The sequence below is a fragment of the Artibeus jamaicensis genome, unplaced genomic scaffold, assembly GCF_021234435.1.
Source record: "Artibeus jamaicensis isolate MK-2021 breed Jamaican fruit bat unplaced genomic scaffold, CSHL_Jam_final contig_3174, whole genome shotgun sequence".
Taxonomy (NCBI): domain Eukaryota; kingdom Metazoa; phylum Chordata; class Mammalia; order Chiroptera; family Phyllostomidae; genus Artibeus; species Artibeus jamaicensis.
This window is the reverse complement of record NW_026521738.1, coordinates 1,136,934-1,158,815: the sequence shown is the minus strand read 5'-3', so window position 1 is coordinate 1,158,815 and position 21,882 is coordinate 1,136,934. Positions and strand designations below refer to the sequence as shown.

Genomic DNA, 21,882 nt, shown 5'->3' with positions numbered 1-21,882 from the left:
CTACCCACAGGGCTTGACAGGGAGTCATTTACCTGAAGAAGCTCTGAAAGTTACAGCTGTTCCTGGACCAGCTGACCAGAAGATTGGGATACCATCAGAACCTTCTGGTTCCTACTCACATAGAGAAAAGCCCATTATTTTCTACCCACAGGGTTTGACAGAGAGTCATGTACCTGAAGAAGTTCTGAAAGTTACAGCTGTTCCTGGACCAGCTGACCAGAAGACTGGAATACCATCAGAACCTTCTGGTTCCTACTCACTTAGGGAAAAGCCCATTATTTTCTACCCACAGGGCTTGACAGGGAGTCATGTACCTGAAGAAGCTCTGAAAGTTACAGCTGTTCCTGGACCAGGTGACCAGAAGACTGGAATACCTACAAGTGCCTACTCAGATGGGGGGAAGTCCATTAATTTTTACCAACAGGCCTTACCAGATAGACATATCACAGAAGAGGCTCTGAATGTTTCAGCTTCTCCTGAACCAGCTGAACAGAAGATGGGGTTACCTACAGTATCATCTGCTTCCTACTCTCAAAGAGAGAAGCCCTTGATTTTCTACCCACAGGACTTGCCAGATAGTCAGCTGACTGAAGAGGCTTTGAAAATTTCTGTTGTTCCTTTACCAGGTGACCAGAATACCAGAAAACCAACAACAACTTCTTACTCACATAGGGAAAAGCCTATTATTTCTTACCAACTGGAGTTGCCAGGTAGTCATGTAACTGAAGAGGCTCTGAAAGGTTCAGGTGTTCCTGGAACAGCTGACCAGAAGACTGGGATACCTACAGTACCATCTAATTCCTATTCATATATAGAGAAGCCCCTCATTTCTTACAAGCAAGATCTTACTCAGGAGGTTTTAAAAGTTTTAGGGGGTTCCAGACTAGCTGGCCAGAAAACTGGGATACCAGTAGTAACCTCTACTACTTACTCTCATGAAGAGAAGCCCATCATTTCTTATCAGCAAGAGCTGCCAGATCATAATGAAGATGCTTTAAAACTTTTAGTAGTTTCTGGACCACCTGACCAGAAGACTGATATACAAATTGTTCCCTCTTCTTCCTATTCACATAGAGAGGGCCCCATCTCTTCTTATCAGAAGGAGTTGCCGGATATTACTGAAGAAACTTTGGAAGTTTCAACTGTTGCTGGACCAACTGAACAGAAGACCGGAATACCAATAATCCCCTCGGGTTCCCACTCATACAGAGAAAAGGGTGGTACTTTTTACCAGCATGAGTTGCCAGATACTACTGAAGAAGCTTTAAAAGTTTTTGTTCTTCCTGTACCAGCTGGCCAAAAGACTGAGATATCAGCAGGACCCTCTAGTTCTTACTCCCCTAAAGAGAAACCCAAGATTTCAACTGTAGTTTTACCAGATGACCAGAAGACTGAGTTACCAACAGCTTCCTCTACTTCCTACTCACATGGAGAGAAGCCCGAGAATTTAACCGTGATTGGATCAGACAACCAGAAGACTCCATTACTGACAGTTTTTCATAATTCTTATTCTCGGAGAGTAAAGCCTAGTATTTTCTTTAAACAGCATTTGCCAAGTGGACATCATAGTGAAGATATTGTGAAGGCTTCTCCTGTCCCTGAACCAACTGACGTGAATTCTGGGATACCTACTTCTAGTTCCTATTCAAACAGAGAGAAATCTAATATTTTATCTGCACAGGAATTGCCAGAAAAACATCTAACTGAAGATGTACTGAAGGTGTCAACAATTCTAGAACCAGATAACCAGAAAACTGTGTTACCAACAGCTCCTCCTCGTTTTTTTTCATACAGAGAAAAACCAAATAGATTCTATCAACAGGATTTGCCAGATAGACATCTAACTGAAGAGTCCCCAAAGTTCTCAAGTGGTCTTGGGCAAGCTGATGAGAACACTGGGTTATCAACGGGTCACTCTGGTACTTATTCACATAGTGAGAAGCACAAACTTGTTTCAGACCATGTCCAAAGGCTAATAGATAATTTGGATTCTTCTCACTCTAGTATTATCTCCAACAATATGCCTTTAAGTTCTCAAGCTGATTACAGAGTTGTAGTAAATAAGACAGAACCTTCAGGTTTTGAAGATGTCGGCTCTGAGGAAATCCAGTATACAGATAATAGTTCAAAAACTCTTAAACAGATTCAGACACTTTTAATGGAGGCTGAAAATATAGCACTGAAACGATGCAATTTTCCTGCTCCCCTTGTACCTTTCAGAGATGTTAGTGATATTTCATTTATTCAATCTAAGAAGGTTGTTTGCTTCAAAGAACCCTGTACACCTGATGAATCCAGTGTTGATTTGCCTCCGAGAAAGCCATTCACAGAGGAGAATCCAAGCAGCAAGTACATACAGAAGGATACTAACACAGAGACGAACCTGAAATGCCAGAGAGGTGTTGAAAATTGGGAGTTTATTAGTTCAACTGCAGTTAGAAGTCCTATACAGGAAGCAGAAAGCAAAGCTAGAGTGGCATTGGATGAAACCCTTAGGCAATATAAAGCAGCCAAATCTGTAATGAGATCTGAACCTGAAGGGTGTAGTGGAACCTTTGGAAATAAAATTCTTATCCCTATGATGACTATCATAAAAAGCGATTCAAGTAGTGACGCAAGTTCCTGCTCATGGGACAGTAATTCCTTAGAGTCAGTTTCTGATGTTCTACTAAACTTATTTCCACATCCTTCACCAAAGACAAGCATGACAGATAGCAGAGAGGAAGAGTGTGTGTCAGAGAGTGATGATGGGGGTGGTAGTAGTGTAGATTCACTGGCTGCACATGTGAAAAACCTTCTGAAATGTGAATCCTCATTGAATCATGCTAAACAAATACTCAGAAATGCAGAGGAAGAGGAATGCCGGGTACGCGCACGAGGTAGGAACTGATAATTTGTTATGAAGGCGGGTGAAGCTTATAAACATTGTAGTTTAATAATTTATTTAAAGTTAAGTGTTTGGCATTCTAAATTTATTTTCTGATAGAACTGGTAGGATGATTACATCTTCTACAGCAATCCAGAATAAGCCTATTTAACCAATAATGTAGCTAAGTCACAATATTAATATTGTTAATGCTAGTCTGAGTTTAGGATCTTAGGAAAAGTAAGTTTTGATGTCTGAAGGAGGGTAGGGAGCTAGGGTTCCTAAAGCTCTCATGTTTCTCTGATCCTCCCATTATAGTACCCTTATTTTGGAGACAAAAAAAATTCAGTTTGCTCTGCCCTAAATTACTTTCTATCATAAAACTACATATAGTTTTTCATCCCCTTTGCTAATAAAATTCTTGGAACAGATCTTAGGTAAACATTGAAAAAAACTAATCAAGGTATTTTACACTAGAACTTGGATTACAGTTTTAAGAAAGAATTAATCCTTTTAATCTCAAATAGTGGAATTCTGTTAAAAATATTTAGGGCAATGTGGAGAATATATTATAAAGTACAACTTGTAAGCAATAGATGCCTATCTGGGAATCTTTTCCTTGAGATTATCTTCCTAAACTAGTCCTTTAATCAGTTGTGCATATTTTGATTCTCAAAAAAACTCCCAAGTTTTATTTATTTTAAAATATTAGCTCTTATGAAAGTGGCAGTAACTATAGAGCTAATAGGGAAGGCAAAGGGACTGTCCTGATTAGAAGGAAGATTATGATAAAAATGATTGAATACCATATTTAAAGGAGCCTCTATGGAGAAAAGTCTGTAGAATGTGGTTTTAAAAAATCAGACTTTTCAATGAAATGATCTCTCAATAACTATTAATAGTTTGTCATGTAATTTAGAGCACTCTCTTTCGTACATGTTAGGTATTAGAGTAGGTGTAATGATGATCTGTGCTCTTAAAATGAATGATAAATTGCCACTTTTTGCATTGTCTTATCTCAAGTGTCTTATGCTTTCTCTACAGCCTGGAATCTGAAGTTTAATATGGCTCACAACTGTGGCTACTCCATTTCAGAATTAAATGAAGATGACAGGAGAAAAGTGGAAGAGATCAAAGCAAAGTTGTTCTGTCAAGATGACTTATCCAAGGTATCAAAAAAATGTAGAAATGAAAAGACAAAATGTAAAAGAAAGAGTAGTAGAAATTAGATCTCTTACCTCAGCTTTCATGACTCTAGCCGAGTCACTGATAGTGTTTGGTTTAAAGTGTTAGGAGTCTTAATTCTTCAAAAGTTAAGATTGAGGATTAGATTCCGAGTTTTGATTAATTTCAGGTTCATCTATTGAAAACAAACAAGCAAGCAAAATATAACCAGAGACCTTGAAATAAAAAACAAATTGACAGTAACCAGAGGACATAGGGGAAAGGGATAATGGGAGGAAGTAGGGGAAGGTCCATCAAGGAACATGTGTAAAAGGACACATGGGCAAAGCCAAAGGGGTGGGTTCAAGGGTGGGTGGTAGGGTTGGGTGGGGCAGGAGGCCGTGGTAGGGTGAAAATGGAGACAACTGTACTTGAACAACAATTAAAAGAAAAAAAAATTACCTCCTTTGGAAAATAAGAATAGATTTGTTTTATCATATATTGTTGTCAATCTTATTTTCTCTTGAGGGTGATATCTTGAGATGCAGAGAAAGTCCAGCTATTTTCAGATATATATTTTCTGCTTAGGAACAGAGAACTATAATAGCCTATGTATAATTCACTTTTATTTTTATAAGATTTTATTTATTGCCCTGGCTGGTGTAGCTCAGTGGATTGAGTGCAGGCCTGTGAATGAAACAACCGCAGTTCGGTTCCCAGTCAGGGCACATGCCTGGCTTGCAGGCCAGTTCCTATCGGGACGAATGAGAGGCAACCATACATTGATATTTCTCTCCCTCTCTCCTTCCCTTCCCCTCTAAAGATAAGTAAATAAATAAAATTTTTTTTAAATTTATTTACTTTTTAGAGAGAGGGGAATGGAGGGAGAGAGACATCAGTTGGTTGCCTCTCTCATGCACCCCAACAAGGGACTGGGTCTGCATCCCAGGCATGTGCTCTGACCCAGAATTGAACAGGTGACCTTTCCCTTTGAGTGGTGATGCCCAGCCAACTGGGCCTCGCCTGTTAGGGCTCACCTCCTTTTTAATAGTACTTAATTTCCTTCCATTGTGAACTGTTTCATGCACAGAAAAGAAGACATGAAACATACATATATAAGGAATAAAGTTAATCCCTGCATTATCAGCCATACATCTTGAGAAATAGAAGGTTATCAAATGACACTGAAGTCCTGTGTGTCCCCTTCCCCAGTCATAACTCTTTTTACTCCTTATTTTGACATGTATTGATTTTATTTTTTTTAAAGATTTCATTTATTTATTTTAGAGAGGGGAAGGAAGGGAGAAAGAGAGGGAGAGAAACACCAGTGTATGGTTGCCTCCCACACAACCCCCACTGGGGACCTGGCCTGCAACCCAGGCATGTGCCCTAGACTGGGAATCAAACCTGTGACCCTTTGGTTCGCAGGCCAGTATTCAGTCCACTGAGCCAAACCAGCCAGGGGACATGTATTGATTTTCTTACTGTTCAGTATGGTTTTGAACTCTGTAATAGATGGAATTAATGTAGTATATATTCTGAGAATTGTGTTTTTCATGCAGTTTTAGGTTTTTGAGATTCTGTGTAGATGTATGTAGTTTTAGTTTACTTTTTATTTCTGTAAGTTTCCAGTGTGTGGACATATCATAGTTTATTCATTCTCTTGATAGGGCATTTGGTCCACTATTTTTAATAGTAATAGGGTATAATAATACCTGTCTTACAGGGTTTTGGCATGGCTTACATGAGATAATTTCTATAAAATGCTTAATAGAATGTGTGATACCTGATTAGTGCTAAGTAATTGGCAGCTGTTATTATTATTATTATTCCTGTTAAAATTGATATAGCTATCATATGCATGGACCGTATGGTCTAATTCATAGTTTCTTAGAATATAGTTCATTAGAGATATGGAATAATTATTTGGCTTGGCAATTTTGGAAAAGTTTTTAAAACTATAAGTTAGACTGGATTTTAGGTTCGCACATATGCTTATGAAAAACACAATTAACAAATATGGATAATTTGTTGTCATTATTTAAAAGTACATATTTCTCCCAGTGATCTGCATTTCCTTGTTTCATTAATGATCATAATGCTGATGTTTTCAGACCTCTCAGCAATCAAATTACCTTTCTTTGGGTACGTTTGTTTGTTTGTTTGTTTGTTTGTTTGTTTGTTTGTTTTAAATTGTTCAGTTACAGTTGTCCCACCTTTTTTCTCCATTGCTCTCCCCCACCCTGTTCCCCCAACTCCCATTGTCTACGCCTGTGTCTCCTCTATTCATGTTCCTTGACTTGCCCCTTTCCCTTCTTTCCCCTGTTATTCCCCCTCCCTGGTCACTGTCAGTTTGTTCTTTATTTTCATGTATCTGGTTCTGTTTTGTTCATTTGTTTCTTTTGTTGATTAGGTTCCACTTCTAGGTGAGATCATATGGTATTTGTCTTTCACTGCCTGGCTTTTCACACTTAGCATAATGCTAGACTCTAGCTTTCAAAAGCTATTCTTCTTAAAATATATTGTTTCAAATTACATTAAGCAAAAAATTTCATATGTTCTGACTAGCATAAAGTAACTGTAGTAATTCTCTTTTAGCCAATATATTTTTTTATTACTTCTGGTCATATCATATTGTGGTGTTTTTTAAAAAACATGAACTGACCAAATTCTACTCTCATATCTTGTCCATATAATTCTTTTTTTCTTTCTTTCTTTCTTATTTTTAATATATTTTATTGATTATGCTATTACAGTTGTCCCATTTCCCCCTTCACTCTCCACCCTGCACACCCCCTCCCACCCACATTCCCCCCATTTAGTTCATGTGGCATACATATGTTCTTTGACTTCTACATTTCCCATGCTATTCTTACCCTCTCCCTGTCTATTTTCTACCTACCATCTATGCTACTTATTCTTTGTACCTTCTCCCCTTCTCTTCTCCTCCTCCCACTCCCCTGTTGATAACTCCATATGTTCTTCATTTCTGTGGTTCTGTTCCTCTTCTAGTTGTTTGCTTAGTTTGCTTTTGTTTTTGTTTTAGGTGTGATTGTTAGTAATTGTGAGTTTGCTGTCATTTTAGTATACATGTTTTTCATCTTTTTCTTAGATAAGTCCCTTTAACATTTCATATAATAAGGGCTTGATGATGATGAACTCCTTGAACTTGACCTTATCTGAGAAGTACTTTATCTGCCCTTCCATTCTAAATGAAAGTTTTGCTGGATGGAGCAATCTTGGATATAGGTCTTTGCCTTTCATGACTTGGAGTACTTCTTTCCAGCCCCTTCTTGCCTGTAAGGTCTCTTTTGAGAAATCAGTTGACAGTCTTATGGGCACTCCTTTGTAGGTAACTGTCTTCTCTTGCTGCTTTTAAGATTCTCTCCTTATCTTTCATCTTGACTAATGTAATTATGATGTGCCTTGGTGTGTTCCTTCTTGGGCGCAACTTCTTTGGGCCTCTCTGAGCTTCCTGGACTTCCTGGAAGTTTATTGCCTTTGCCAAAAGGGGGAAGTTCTCCTTTATTACTTGTGCAAATAAGTTTTCCACTTGTTGCTGTTCCTCTTCCCCTTCTGGCACCCCTATAATTTGGATGTTGGAACATTTAAAGATGTCCTGGAGTTTCCTAAGCCTCTCCTCATTTTCTTGAATTCTTGTTTCTTCGCCCTTTTCTGTTTGGTTGTTTCTTTCTTCCTTCTGGTCCACTCCATTGATGTGAGTCCCAATTTCCTTCCCATCACTATTGGTTCCTTGTACATTTTCTTTTATTTCACTTAGCATAGCCTTCATTTTTTCATTTAATTTGCAACCAAATTCAACCAGTTCTGTGAGCATCTTGATCACCAGTGTTTCGAACTGTGCATCTGATATGTTGGCTATCTGTTCATCACTTAGTTGTATTTTTTCTGGAGCTTCGATCTGTTCTTTCATTTGGGCCATTTGCGGGGGGGGGGGGCATTTGCCTTAATGCACCTGTGATGTAGTGAGGGGCATAGCCTTAGTTGTTTACCTGGGCGGGGCAACCCACGGTAGCTGGGTTTTGACACTATGTGTGGGAGAGGGGTCTGAGAGGGAACAGTGGCGCTTGCTCTGTCCTCTGCTGGATATTGGTCACTTCACCCACAAGCAAATTGGGACCTTCTGGTGCTGATTCCTTTGTGGTGGGTGGGTTTGCATACGTTCTAAGACCCTATGGGTCTCTCCAACGAACGAACTCTCCTGTGAGGCTGGGAGTTTCTCCTGGCTCCTCAACCCCCACAGGTGTTTTCAATTGGTGTTTTGAGGTTTTATTTCCCCCTGCTGGAGCCCTGGGTTGTGTAGTCTCTCTCACTACCCAGTTTTGCCTGGCTTATATACAGGTGTATGTGGGATCGCCCAGTCAGCGAGCCGCCTTGTGCGTCGCACCCCTTCATAATCCACCACTTTACTGGGTTCACCTGCTGCCACCTTGCTGCGTTTCGTGCCCAGGTCTACCAGCCACTGCTTGCAACCCCTCTGCTCCTGGCCATGGGATTCTGCCCCTCCTACTGGGCTGGGTAAATGTGTCTACTTTAACTCCTTGGTTGTAGGACTTCCATGCAGTTCAATTTTCTGTTGGTACTGGTTGGTTTTTGTTTCTAAATTGTTGTTGTCCTTATTTTGGTTGCGTGAGGAGGCAGTATGTCTACCTATGCCTCCATGTTGGCTGGAAGTCTACATATAACTTTTAAATTGTGCTGTCTTCTTACTGATTTTATATCAGTGTTCAAGATTATTGGAATGATATCGAATTTCAGTTAGGTCTTCCGTTGTATTAAATATCCCTCCATCCTAATGCCATTTATGTAACTGTTTTTGTCCGTATATTTGGTAAAAATGTTCAGTAAGACGCGGTCATTGTGGAAAAGTCTAAAACTTTTCAGATAAGATTTTCTGACAACTGGGGTTAAGTTGAGGGATGTGCAGCTTTTGAATATGCCTCTAAATATTCATGTATGTGAAAAACCTGTTATAATTATTTCAGTGTTTCATTTTGTTGCCATGTTTCTTTAGGTGCTTTCAGTATAAAAAAATTCTCTTTTTTTTCATCTTTTATCACATCAACATTTTGGGGTTAAGTACTTTACTATTCACCATTTTATATTTGACTTCCTTCAATTTGTTATTTGAGGGATTATGAACTACAGTTTGTCTAGTATGACTCATTTTTAGTGAACTCATATTGGCCACAACCGTGTGTATTTTTTGGATGCTACTTTTTAAACTTAAATATATGACTATTTTCCCTTAAAACTACTCTAGAAGTATAATTTTATATGGTCATATGGCATTTCATAATATAAATATAACACTAATCATTTCCCTAATGTCTGGAATTCATTCTAAAAATGCTTATTGGATGCTTAATATGTGCCAGTCTATTTGCTAAGGTTATATCACTGAACAAAATAGACAGAAATTGTTTTTTTTTATTGTTCTATTTCTGTGGAAAATGCCGTTGGAATTTTGATAGGTATTGCATTGAATCTGTTAATAACTTTAAGTATTATAGGCATTTTACCAGTGTTAATTTTTCCAAGCCATGAACATGGAGTATTTTTCCATTTCTGTCTTCAGTTTATTTCAACAATATCTTGTTGTTTTCAATGTATAGGTCTTTCACCTCCTTTGTTAAATGTATTTCTAGGTATTATATTCTTTTTGTTGTCATTATAAATGGGATAGTTTTCTTCATTTGTCTTTCTGAAAGTCATTGTTAGTGTATAGAAACACAACAGATTTTATGTATTGATTTTGTATCCTGCAACTTGACTATATTTGTTTACTACTTCTGATAGTTTGGGGGAGGAGTTTTAGGGTTTTCTATGTATAAAATCTTATCATCTACAAACAGTGACAATTTTATTTTATTTGTAATTTGGAATGCCTTTTATTTCTTTTTCTTGCCTGAATTCTCTGACTAGGATTTCCAGTACTCTGTTGAACAACAGTGGTGTGGTCGCTTTTTTTTTGTTCCTGATCTTAGAGGAAAAGCTTTCAGTTTTTCACCATTTAGTAAAACATTAGCTGTGGGTTTGTCATATTTAGCCTTTATTGTGTTGAGGTGCTTTCCTTCTATGCCCATTTTATTTAATGTTTTAAGTCATAAATGAGTGTTGTATGTTGCCATATCTTTTTTAAAAAAGGATTTTATTTATTTACATTTTTTAGAGAAGGGGGAAGGGAGGAAGAAGGAAAGGGAGAGAAACATCAATGTGAGAGAGAAACATGGATAGGTTGCCTCTCATACACCCCCTGACTGGAGACTGAACCTGCAACCCAGGCATGTGCCCTGGCCAGGAATTGAACCAGTGATCTTTCCCTTTGCAGGACAGTGCCCAACCAACTGAGCCACACTGGTCAGGTTTGCTGTATGTGTCGAGATGGTCATATGATTTTTATCCCTCATTTTGTTAATGTGGTGTTATCATGTTGATTGACTTGCATATTGAACTGTCTTCACATCCCTAAAATGAATCGCACTTGATTGTGGTGTATGATATTTTTAAATGTACTTTTGTATTTAATTTGCTCATCTTTTATTGGGAATTTTTACATCTATGTTTTCATCACAGATACTGGCCTGTAATTTTCTATATTTTGTGTTGCCCTTGCCTGTTTTTGCTGTCAGGGTAAAGTTTGTATTGTAAAATGAGCTGGGAAGCATTTCCTCCTCTTCAGTTTCTTGGAAGAGTTTGAGAAGGATAAGTATTTAATCTCTGAATGTTTATTAAAACTCACCAGGGGAAGCCATCTGTTCCTGGACTTTTGAATAGGAGAGATTTTTGGTTACCCTTTCAATTTCCTTAAAAGTAATCAGCCAGTTCACAGTTTCTATTTCTTCACAATTGTCTCTTTCTTCTATTTCTTCAGATTTGGGAAGGTTTTATGATTCCAAAATTTGTTCATTTTCAGTTGTCCAATTTGATGGTAGTATTCTTTTATGGTCCTCTCTTTTCCTTGGTTATCTGTTACAATTTTTCTTTTATTTCTGACTTTATTTGAATCTTCTGTTTTACCTTGATGAGTTGAGCTTGTTAGTCAGTTTTATCTTTTCAAGAAACAGCCTTTAGTTTCATTAATCTTTTCTGTTGTCTTTTTTGAGTCTGTTGCTTTCTTCTTTGATATTTCTTATTTTCTTTCTCATACAACTGTGGGTTTCATTGTTTTGGGGTTTTTTTCTTTTTTTTATGGTGTAAGGTTAGACTTTATTTGAGATATTATTTCTTAAGGTAGGTCTATATTGCTATAAACTTTCCTCTTGGTACCACTCTTGCTGCACTCCAAATATTTTTGTATGTTATATTTTCGTTTGTGTCTGTGTATCTTTTGAATTCTGCTTTTATTTCTTCATTGACTCAATAGTTGCTCAGTAGTGTGTTTTTTAATTACATATTTGTGATTTTTCAAACTCTTTTTGTAATCGATTTCTAGTTTCATACCGTTGTGGTCAGAAAAGGTATTTGATGTGATTTTAGTGTTTTGTTTTTTTTTTAATTTATTGAGGCTTGTTTGGTGTCCTAGTGCAGACTATCCATAAGAATTATCCATGTGCATTTTAGAAGAATATCTATTCTGTTGGTTTTGGATTGAAAGTTCTGGAAATAGTTATTAAGTTACTTAGGTATATAATGTATCATTTAAAGCCCACTGTTTCCTTTTGACATTCTCCATGATACTAGTGTAAGTAAGTGTTAAAGTTGCCTACTATTATTGAGATGCTATTTTTCCTTTTAGGGTTGTTAATAATTGCTTATTTTGGTACTCCTAAGTTTAGTGCATATATATATTAGTAAATGTTTTGTGTCTTTGCCGTAGGTTGTCCCCTTTATCGTGAAATATCCATCTTTGTCTCTTGTACCTTGTTTTTTGTTTTGAAGTCTATTATGTTTCATATAAGTATGGTTACACTTGCCTTCTTTTGGATACCATTTTCATGAAGAATCATCTTCTATCCTTTCACCTGGAGCCTATGTTTGTCTTTGGAATTGAGATGGATCTCCTGAAGGCAGCATGTACTTGGGTCTTGTTTATTAATTAATCTAGGTACTCCGTACCTTTGGATCGGTGGATTCAGTCCTTTTACCTTTAGGGTGATTACTGGTATCATATTCATAAAGTCCAGTTTCACATTGTCTAATAAAGGGAGACATACACTTGCCCTAAGATACTACAGTTTTATTTCTAGTTATGTGCTCAAGTGATACCAGTGTATGTATTCCTCAAAAGACATGGAAAAAATGTAATTAAATAGCCCAAAACTGAAACAGTGTTAATGTCCATCAAGAATAGAATAAATGAATCAGTTGTGATTTATTCCTACAGTAGAATTCTCCACAACAATAGAAAAGAGAAGACTACTGTTTTCTCTACAGCACTAATGGATTTCACATTATGTTTAGCAAAAGATGACACAAATGAGCCACACTGAATAATTTCATTTCTATGCAATCAGAAACAGGCAAACTAATCTAATAGTGAAGTAAGAGTACTGCTTAACTCTAGTGGGTCCAGGTGTGTGGTATTGACTGGGAAGAGAGATATAAAAGGTCTTCTCGGATATAGGAGGTGTTGAATATTTGGATCTGGATACATACTTATAAAAATTATTCAGATTCATATGCTTTACTGAATATATGTTGTACATTAGTGGAAAAGAAACAGAACAAAAGAGATGTTGAAATCACAGAAAAAGACCTTTCAATAAGAAAACTTTTTAAATATGTTTTATTGATTATGCCATTACAGGTGTCCCATTTCCCCCCCTTCATTCCCCTCCACCCTGCACAACCCCTGCCCCCATTCCCCCCCCCTTTATTTCATGTCCATGTGTCACAGGTTCTTTAGATTCTATATTTTCCATACTACTCTTGCCCTCTCCCCTATTTCCTACCTACCATCTATGCTACTTATTCTCTATACCTTCTCCCCCCTTCTCCTCCTCGCACTCCCCTGTTGCTAACCCTCCATGTGATTTCCATTTCTATGGTTCAGCTCCTGATCTAGCTGTCCTCTTAGTTTGCTTTTGTTTTAGGTGTGGTTGTTAATAACTGTGAGTTTGCTGCCCTTTCACTGTTCACTGTTCATATTTTTTATCTTCCTTTTCTTAGATAAGTCCCTTTAACATTTCATATAATAAGGGCTTGGTGATGACGAACTCCCTGAACTTGACCTTATCTGAGAAGTACTTTATCTGTCCTTCCATTCCAAATGAAAGCTTTGCTGGATAGAGCAATCTGGGATGTAGGTCTTTGGATTTCATGACTTGGAATACTTCTTTCCAGCCCCTTCTTGCCTGCCTGCAAGGTCTCTTTTGAGAAATGAGCTGACAGTCTGATGGTAACTCCTTTGTAGGTGACTGTCCCCTTAGCTTGCTGCTTCTAGGATTCTCTCCTTCATTTTAATCTTGGTTACTGTAATGATGATGTGCCTTGGTGTGTACCTTCTTGGGTGCAACTTCTTTCAGACTCTCTGAGCTTCCTGAACTTCCTGGAAGTTCTCCTTTATTATTTGTTCAAATAAGTTTTCCACTTGTTGCTCTTATTCTTCTCCTTCTGGTACTTCTATAATTTGGATGTTGGAACATTTAAAGATGTCCTGGAGGTTTCTAAGACTCTCCTCACTTTTTTGACTTCTTGTTTGTTTATTCTTTTCTGTTTAGTTGTTTCTTTCTTCCTTCTGGTCCACTTGATTGAGTCCCAGTTTCCTTCCCATCACTATTGGTTCACTGTGCATTTTGCTTCATTTCACTTAGTGTAGTCTTCATTTTTTCCTCTAATTTGTGACTAAAATCAACTAGTTCTGTGAGCATCCTGATCACCAGTGTTTTGAACTGTGCATCTGATAGGTTGGCTATCTCTTTGTCTCTTAGAAAGTATTGGCTCTGGGGCTTTGAGCTATTCTTCCTGAGCCATAGTGTTTTGGTCTGTTTGCGCCTGTTACATATGAGGGGCAGAGCCTTAGGTGTTCACCAGGGCGGGGCAACCCAGGTGACTGGGTTGTGATGCTGTTTGGGGGGGCGGGGTCAGAGAGGGGCAATGGTGTTTTTTCTGCTCTCTCACAGATTTCGGTCCCCTCTGCCGCTTTCCACATGCAAATTGGGTCCTTCTGGTGCTGGTTTCCGGATGTGTGGGCTTGTGCATCCTCCACACCTTGTGAGTCTCTCCAGCGAACTCTCTGTGAGCTTGAGAGCCTCTCCAGGCACCTCGACCCCCCGAAAGTTTTTCCAGTTGGTGCTTTTAGGCTTTAATTTCAGTGTGGTGCCCTGGTTTGCACGGTCTGTCTCATTGCTTGCTCCTTTGCCTGGTTTATCTGCACACAAATGTGTGTCTGTGGTTAGCCACCTGCCTTGTACCCTCACTGGGTCTACCCATTGCCACCCCATGCCTGGGATCTGCCAACTGCCACCTGCACACTTGGGTCAGTCCAGCCACTTTATCCTCCTGCGACCCCTCTCTGTCAGCTGCTGACTGAATAGTTTGTTGTTGTAGGACATCAGTACAGTTCAATTTTCTCTCTGTTTTGGTTGCATTCTGGTTTCTAAATGTTTGTGGTTCATAAACTTGGTTGTGCAAGGAGGTACAGTATTTCTACCTATGCCTCCATCTTGGCTGGAAGTCCAGATAACTATTTTTAATGGCAGAAACAAAACTAAAAAGTATCAAGGGGTAAGTCTAACAAAAGATATATAAGATCATCATTGGAAAATATTAAGATTTGTACTAAAAAGAGAGAATAAAAGACCTAATTAAATAGAAAGACATTGTATTTATTAATAGCAGGAATTTTTTTTTAATTTCAATTACAGATGACATTCAGTATTTATATTAGTTTCAGGTATATAGCATAGTGGTTAGACAGTTACATAATTTACAAAGCAATCTTTCGATAATTCAAGTACCCACCGGGCACCATACATAGTTATTGCAATAATATGGACTATATTCCCTATTCTGAACTTTACTTCCTTGTGATTATTTTGTATTTACCAATTTGTACATCTTAATCTCGTCACTTTTTTCACCTAGTTCTCCAACTCCCCTCCACTCTGGAAAACACTAATTCTCTGTACTAAGCCAGTTTCTGATTTGTTTGTTCATTTATATTGTTTTTTAGATTCCACATGTAAGTGAAATCATATGGTATTTGTCTTTTTGTGTCTGCCTTACAACCATAATACCCTGTAGGCCTATCCATGTTATCGCAGATGGCCAGATTTCATTCTTTTTTTTAATTTTAATACACTTTATTGACTATGCTATTGTAGTTGTCCCATTTTTCTTCTCTTTATTACCCTCCACCCTGTACCCTGCTTCCCACCATCATTTCTTCAACTTAGTTCATGTCCATGGGATTTATATGTAAGTTCTTTGGCTTCTCCATTTCGCATACTGTTCTTAACCTCCCCCTGTCTACTTTATACCCACCATTTATGCTTCTTATTCCCTGTACCTTTTCCCCATTATCCCCACTCCCCCTTCCCACTGATAGCCCTCCATGTGATCTCCATCTCTGTGATTCTGTTCCTGTTCTATTGTTTGCTTAGTTCCTTTTTGGTTTTATTTTTCTTTTTTTATGTTCAGTTGTTGATAGTTGTGAGTTTGTTACTATTTTACTGTTTGTATTTTTGACCTTCCTTTTTTTCTTAGATAAGTCTCTCTGACATTTCATATAATAAGGGTTTGGTGAACTTTTTTAACTTGACCTCATCTGGGAAGCACTTTATCTGCCCTTCCATTCTAAATGATAGCTTTTCAGGGTAGAGCAACTTGGATGTAGGTCCTTGCCTTTCATGACTTCAGATACTTCTTGCCACCCTCTTCTCACCTGTAGTATTTCTTTTGAAATGAGCTGATAGTCTTATGGGAACTTTTTTGTAGGTAACTGTCTCCTCTTTTCTTGTTGCTTTTAAGAATCTCTCCTTATCTTTGATCCTGGGTAATGTAATTATGATGTGCCTTGGTGTGTTCCTCCTTGGGTGCAACTTGTTTGAGACTCTCTGAGCTTCCTGGACTTCTGAAAGTCTATTTCCTTCACCAGATTGGGTAAATTCTCCTTCATTATGTTTTCAAATAAGTTTTCCATTTCTTCGTCTTCATCTACTCCTTCTGTTACCCCTATGATTCAGATGTTGTAATGTTTCAAGTTGTCCCAGAGATTCTCCACATTTATTTGAATTCTCATTTCTTCATTCTGTTGTTGTTGAAAGTTTATCTTTTCCTTCTGCTCCAGACCATTGATTTGAGTGCTGGTTTCCTTACTTTCATTGTTGGTTCCCTGTACATTTTTCTCTTTTTCACTTTTTATAACCTTCACTTTTTTCTCTATTTTGTGACCATACTCAGTCATTTCCTGATTACCAGTGTTTTGAACTCTCCATCTGGTAGTTTGGCTATCTCTTCATCATTTAGTTGTATTTTTCTGGAGCTTTGATCTGTTTTTCTATTTGGGACATATTTTTTTTGTCTCGGCAGGCCTGTTATGTAGTAAGTGGCAGAGCCTTAGATGTTCACCAGGGTGGGGCAACCCCCATTGCTGTGTTGTGGGGCTGTATGTGGGGGAGAGGTCCCTTGTTAGTTGATTTATTGATGATAGCCATTCTGACAGGTATGAGGTATATTGGCCATCTGTATGTCCTCTTGTGAGAAATGTCTATTTAGGTCTTCTACCCATTTTTTTTCTTTTTTCTTTTTTGTATTTCCCCATGAAACTAATTTTCCTCATTTTGGATTGGTAGCTTACTTATCTTTCTTTCCTTAAACAGCTACTGCAATCAGTAATAGGCCTTTAATAAGGTTTACATTTTTTTTAATTATTTTTTTATTGTTGTTCAAGTACAGTTGTCTCCATATTCACCCCACCATGCCTTCATCCCAACTTATCCCTGCCTCCCACCCTTGAACCACCCTCTTTGGCCTTGCCCATGTGTCCCTCACACATGTTCATTGATCCCCCCCCTCATTATCCCCTATTATCTCTCTCCCTCCACCTCTGTGGTTACTCTCAGGTTGTTTTTTATTTCACTGTCTCTAGTTGTATTTTGCTCGCTTATTTATTTTGTTCATTAGATTGCACATATGAGTCAAATTATATGGTACTTGTCTTTCTCTGACTGGCTTATTTCACTTAGCAACATGTTCAATTTGATATCAGGTAGCTTGGTACCCCTAATTTTGTTGTTCTTTCTCTAAATTGCTGTTGCTTTGGGGTTCTTTTGTGTTCCATGTAATTTTTGGATTCTTTGTTCTAGTTCTGTGACCAATGCCATTGGTATTTTCATAGAATTACACTGACTTTTTATTCAGGTCATTCAAGCTATTTCAGATAAGTCATGGATTTAAAATATATATATTTTTTGTGATGAAATAGTGTCTTCACACTTTTTTTTCCTTTTCAGAACTGCCTATAGTTTGTTTTGTGTTATAAGGTATGTTTTATGGTGACTGTTCTTTGTGAACTTGAGAAGAATGCATATATTGTTGTTTTTATCTGAAGTAGTTTGTAGATGCTCATTATATCTAGTTGATTGTTGGAGATGTTGCGCTCAACTATATCCTTACTGATTTGTTGCCTGATGGATGTGTTCAGCTGATAGAGGGGTATTAAAGTCTGTAAGTAAGTTAATCTGTTTCTCCATGTTTACACATATGCACATTAAGGTTGTCATGTTTTAGAGAATTATCCCCTTATCATTATGTAATGTTTTCCCTTATTCCTGATAACCTTTCCTGTTTTGCCGTCTGTTCTCTCTGAAATGAAAAGGAAGTAGTATTCCTACTTCCTTTTGATTAGAGTGAGCATGGTATTTTTCTTATTATTCATTTAGTTTTAAATTATATGTGTCTTCATATTTGAAGTGGCTTTCTTATTAGATACCTTATAGTTAGACCTTATGTTTTGATATGCTCTGACAAATTCTGCTTTTTAATTAGTGCACTTAGACCATTGACTTTTAAAGTAATTATTGATATAGTTCAGTTAATATCTAGCATAATTGTTACTGTTTTCTACTTGTTATGTTGCCCTTGTTCCTGTTTTTATTTCCATTCTTTCTGCCTTTGATGTTTTTTTTATTTTTAAATGTTTTTAATTGATTTTTTTTTTTTAGAGAGACAGACATACATCAATTTGTTGTTCTACTTTTTTATGCATTCATTGGTTGCTTCTTATGTGTGTACTGCCTGGAGATCAAACCCACAATCTTGGCATATCAGGATGACGCTCTATCCAACTGACCTGCTCAGCCAGGGCCTGCCTTTTGTTGTTTTAATTGAGCATTTGCTGTTTACATCTTCTCTCATTTCTTAGCATATTAGTTATAAATATATATTTTTTTACTTTTTTTAGTGGTTGCCCTAGAGATTGTAACACATGTATACTTACAAGTAAATCACTTTCAAATAACACTGTGCCACTTCACAGGTAGTGTGAGTGCCTATCAATCAAGTAATCCTAATTCTTCCCTCTCATCCCTTGTGTCATTCCTGTCATTCATTTCAAACACACATGCACCATGTTTTGACATGTATAATGTGCTCCCCTGTGTAATGCACACTCACGTTTTTAGCCCAAACTTTCAGAGGAAAAAATCTTTTGTTTTAATTTTTAATTCAGTTTTTTATTTACTTATATTTAGATACTTGTTTTTATTTTAAAGGAATTTTAACATTTATTTTTGAACATATTATAGTAAAAGAAATTTTATATAACAAATAATTACAAAACAACAGATATAAGGTAGAAGAAATTTTATGTACTGGTAACAAATTAGTACTACCCATGCATAATGCGCATTCTTATTTTCCTCTCAAGAATGTGGGCAAAAAAACATGTGCATTATACACAGCAAAGTATGGTACATGGCAGTATTTCAAACAAACTTTTTTATTAGATGAATTCAGGATAAGAAAAATATTTAGGGGTTTTTTTAACCTTCACTTGCTCCTCCTTCTATGCTCTTTCTTTATGTAGATCTGAGTTTTTGACCTATATTTTTCTTTTTATTTTTTTAAGAATTAAAAATCTGTATTCTCCATTCCAAAGTCAACCGTAATTCAAATTTCATATTTTTTTTACAGAATGACTATTTTTTAAGTAATTTCTATTGATTATGCTATTACAGTTTTCCCAATTTTTCCCTTTATCCCTTTCCACCCTGTCCCCCCAACCCTCCAGCATCCCCCCATTCATGTCCATGGGTTGTACATATAGCCCATGAGTTGTTTCCTATACCAATTTTTATCTCTCCTCACCTATTTTATGCCTACTAATTATGCTTCTTCTTCCCAGTACCTTTTCCCCATTCTCCCCACTCCCCTCCCTACTGAAATCTCTCCATGTGATATCCATTTCTCTGATTCTGTTCTTGTTTCAGTTGTTTGCTTACTTTGTTTTTGTTTTTTTGGTTTTGGGGGTTCAGTTGTTGATAGTTGTGAGATTATTTTCATTTTACTATTCATATTTTTGTTCATCTTCTTTTTCTCAGATAAGTCCCTTTAACATTTCATATAATAAGAGCTTGGTGATGAACTCCTTTCACTTGACCTTATCTGAGAAGCACTTTATCTGCCCTTCCATTCTAAATGATGGCTTTGCTGAATAGAGTAATCTTGGATGGAGGTCCTTGCCTTTCATGACTTCAAATACTTCCTTCCAGCCCCCTTCTTACCTCGAAGGTTTCTTTTGAGAAATCAGCTGATGGTCTTATGGGAACTCCTTTGTAGGTAACTGTCTCCTTTTTTCTTACTGCTTTTAAGATTCTCTCCATATCTTTAGTCTTGGCTAATGTAATTATGATGTACCTTGGTGTGTTCCTCTTGGGGTCCAACTTCTTTGGGATTCTCTGGGCTTCCTGGACTTCCTGGAAGTCTAATCTTTTTTTTTTTTTTTAGTATATTCTACTGATTATGTTATTACAGTATTCCCAATTTTTCCCATTTTATCCCCCCTCCTCCCTGAACCTGGCAACCCTCCAGCTTTCCCCCACCCTAAGTTTATGACCATGGGTTATACGTGTAAGGTCTTTGAATTTAGTTTCCTATATCATTTTTGACCTCTCCTTGTCTGTTTAACGCCTACCAATTCCAGATCACTTTGAGTCTCAGTTTCCCCTTAAGTAGCCCCACCCACATGGCCTCGCCATGGGTTCTTACCGGTCTGGTTGTTCTGGTTGATTTTTTCTTGAATTCCTTGGTTGTTGGAGTTCCATGCAGTTTGATTTTCTGGCACTTCTGGTTGTTCATTGATTTTAGATGGGTTGTTATCCTCCTTTTGGTAGTGCAAGGAAGCAAAGTATTTCTACCTATACCTCCTTCTTGGCCAGAACTCCCTCTCTATAAAGTTCTGCTGTTTACATCTGTTGAATGGCAGGTCTACTGGCACAAATTTCCTCAATTTTTGTTTGTCTGAGAATGTCTTATTTCTCTTTTAGATTGAAGGATAATTTTATAGCCTATAGAATTTTAAGTTGCTGGGTTTTTTTATTATCTTAATGCTTTAAATATTTCACTCCATTCTCTTTTAGCTTGCATGGTTTCTGTAGAGAAATTGGATATAATTCTTTGCTTATTGCATGGATAGGACGTTTAGTTTCTCCAGCTTCGTTCAGGATATTTTTTCTTTATCTTTGATTTTCTTTACTTTGAAAATGTTATACCTAGGTGTAGTTTTTCTAGTTATTGGGGTAGAGGACATTTATCCTACTTCATGTTCTTTGAAATACCTGAGTCTGTATTTTGGTATCTGATATTAATTTGGGCAAAATTATTAGTTATTTTTTTTAAAACAGTTCTCCTGTTCTCTTTTTGGTATCTGAGTTGCTCATATATTAATATCTTCTATAGTTGTCCTGTTGTCTTTTCATGTTCTGGTCTGGCTTTTAAAATTTTCTTCTTTGCTTTTCAGTTTTGGGTGTTTCTTTTGAGATATTGGGAGCTCAAGATTCTTGCCTTGGCCATGTACTACTCAACCTACCAAAGGCATTTTTTATTTCCATTCCAATGTTCTTGATCTCTAGCATTTTTTTCGTGTTTTCTTAGGATTTTTATCTCTCTGCTTCCATTGTGTTTGTGTTCGTGCATGCTGCTTACTTTATCCGTTAGAGCCTTTAGCATATTTATCATAGTTATTTTAAATTCTTTAGTAATTCAAACATTCCTGCCATATGCTAGCTCTGCCTCTTCAAAGTTTTTATTTTTGCTTTGTAGTATGCCATGTTTCAGACCCTGTAACTTCTGTATTAAATTAATATGCAGATTATGACCTTTGAGTGTGTAGGCACAAGCCAGTGGGGTAGGCAGGTAACTTTCTCAGCATCTGAGCTCCCACTTTGAGGAAGCAAAACCCCTGGGGTCATTTTGCTTGAAGGTACAGTTTTAATATACTCTCACAAAGGAAGTAAAGTCACAAGATTTATTACTTACAAATTCCAGTAGCCTGGGGGGTTGGGGTGCATTGAGTTGAGGGAAGGCAGTCCTCTGTTCAGGTCCCAGGCAGGAGTTAAGAGAGCAGGGTAGTAAGCACTTACTACTTAAAAGCTTCTTGAGACAGAGGTCACTGACTTTCACAGGTTCAGCTCTTAAGTGGTTGTTTTAAAAGGTGCCCTGTAGAAAACAAAGAGGGAACTTCTGGCAGGAATCTTCCTTCCTTCTGGCAGGAATCCTAAACTCAGGTCCTTATCTAACTGTCCATGCTCTGGACAGTGTGAGCAGGGTTGTCATACTGTAAAATGCCTAGGCAGCAACTCAAAATAGCTTTTTTCTCATCACAATTGACCCTGTGATGCCTAGGCCTTAGTCTTTAGGGAAAATCATGGGCACTGTCTAGGTGGTGG

The 21,882-nt window shown here is 37.4% G+C and overlaps 1 protein-coding gene across 1 annotated transcript in view; it reads left to right on the top strand.

The window, feature by feature from the left end:
* ALMS1 (ALMS1 centrosome and basal body associated protein) overlaps nt 1–21,882 on the top strand; it is a 212,170-nt gene that overhangs the window by 77,164 nt on the left and 113,124 nt on the right. Inside the window, exons 11-12 of the mRNA XM_053663400.1 lie at nt 11–2,879; nt 3,911–4,035. Of these exons, the coding sequence (XP_053519375.1) occupies nt 11–2,879; nt 3,911–4,035 (2,994 nt within the window). The remainder of the gene's footprint in view (nt 1–10; nt 2,880–3,910; nt 4,036–21,882) is intronic.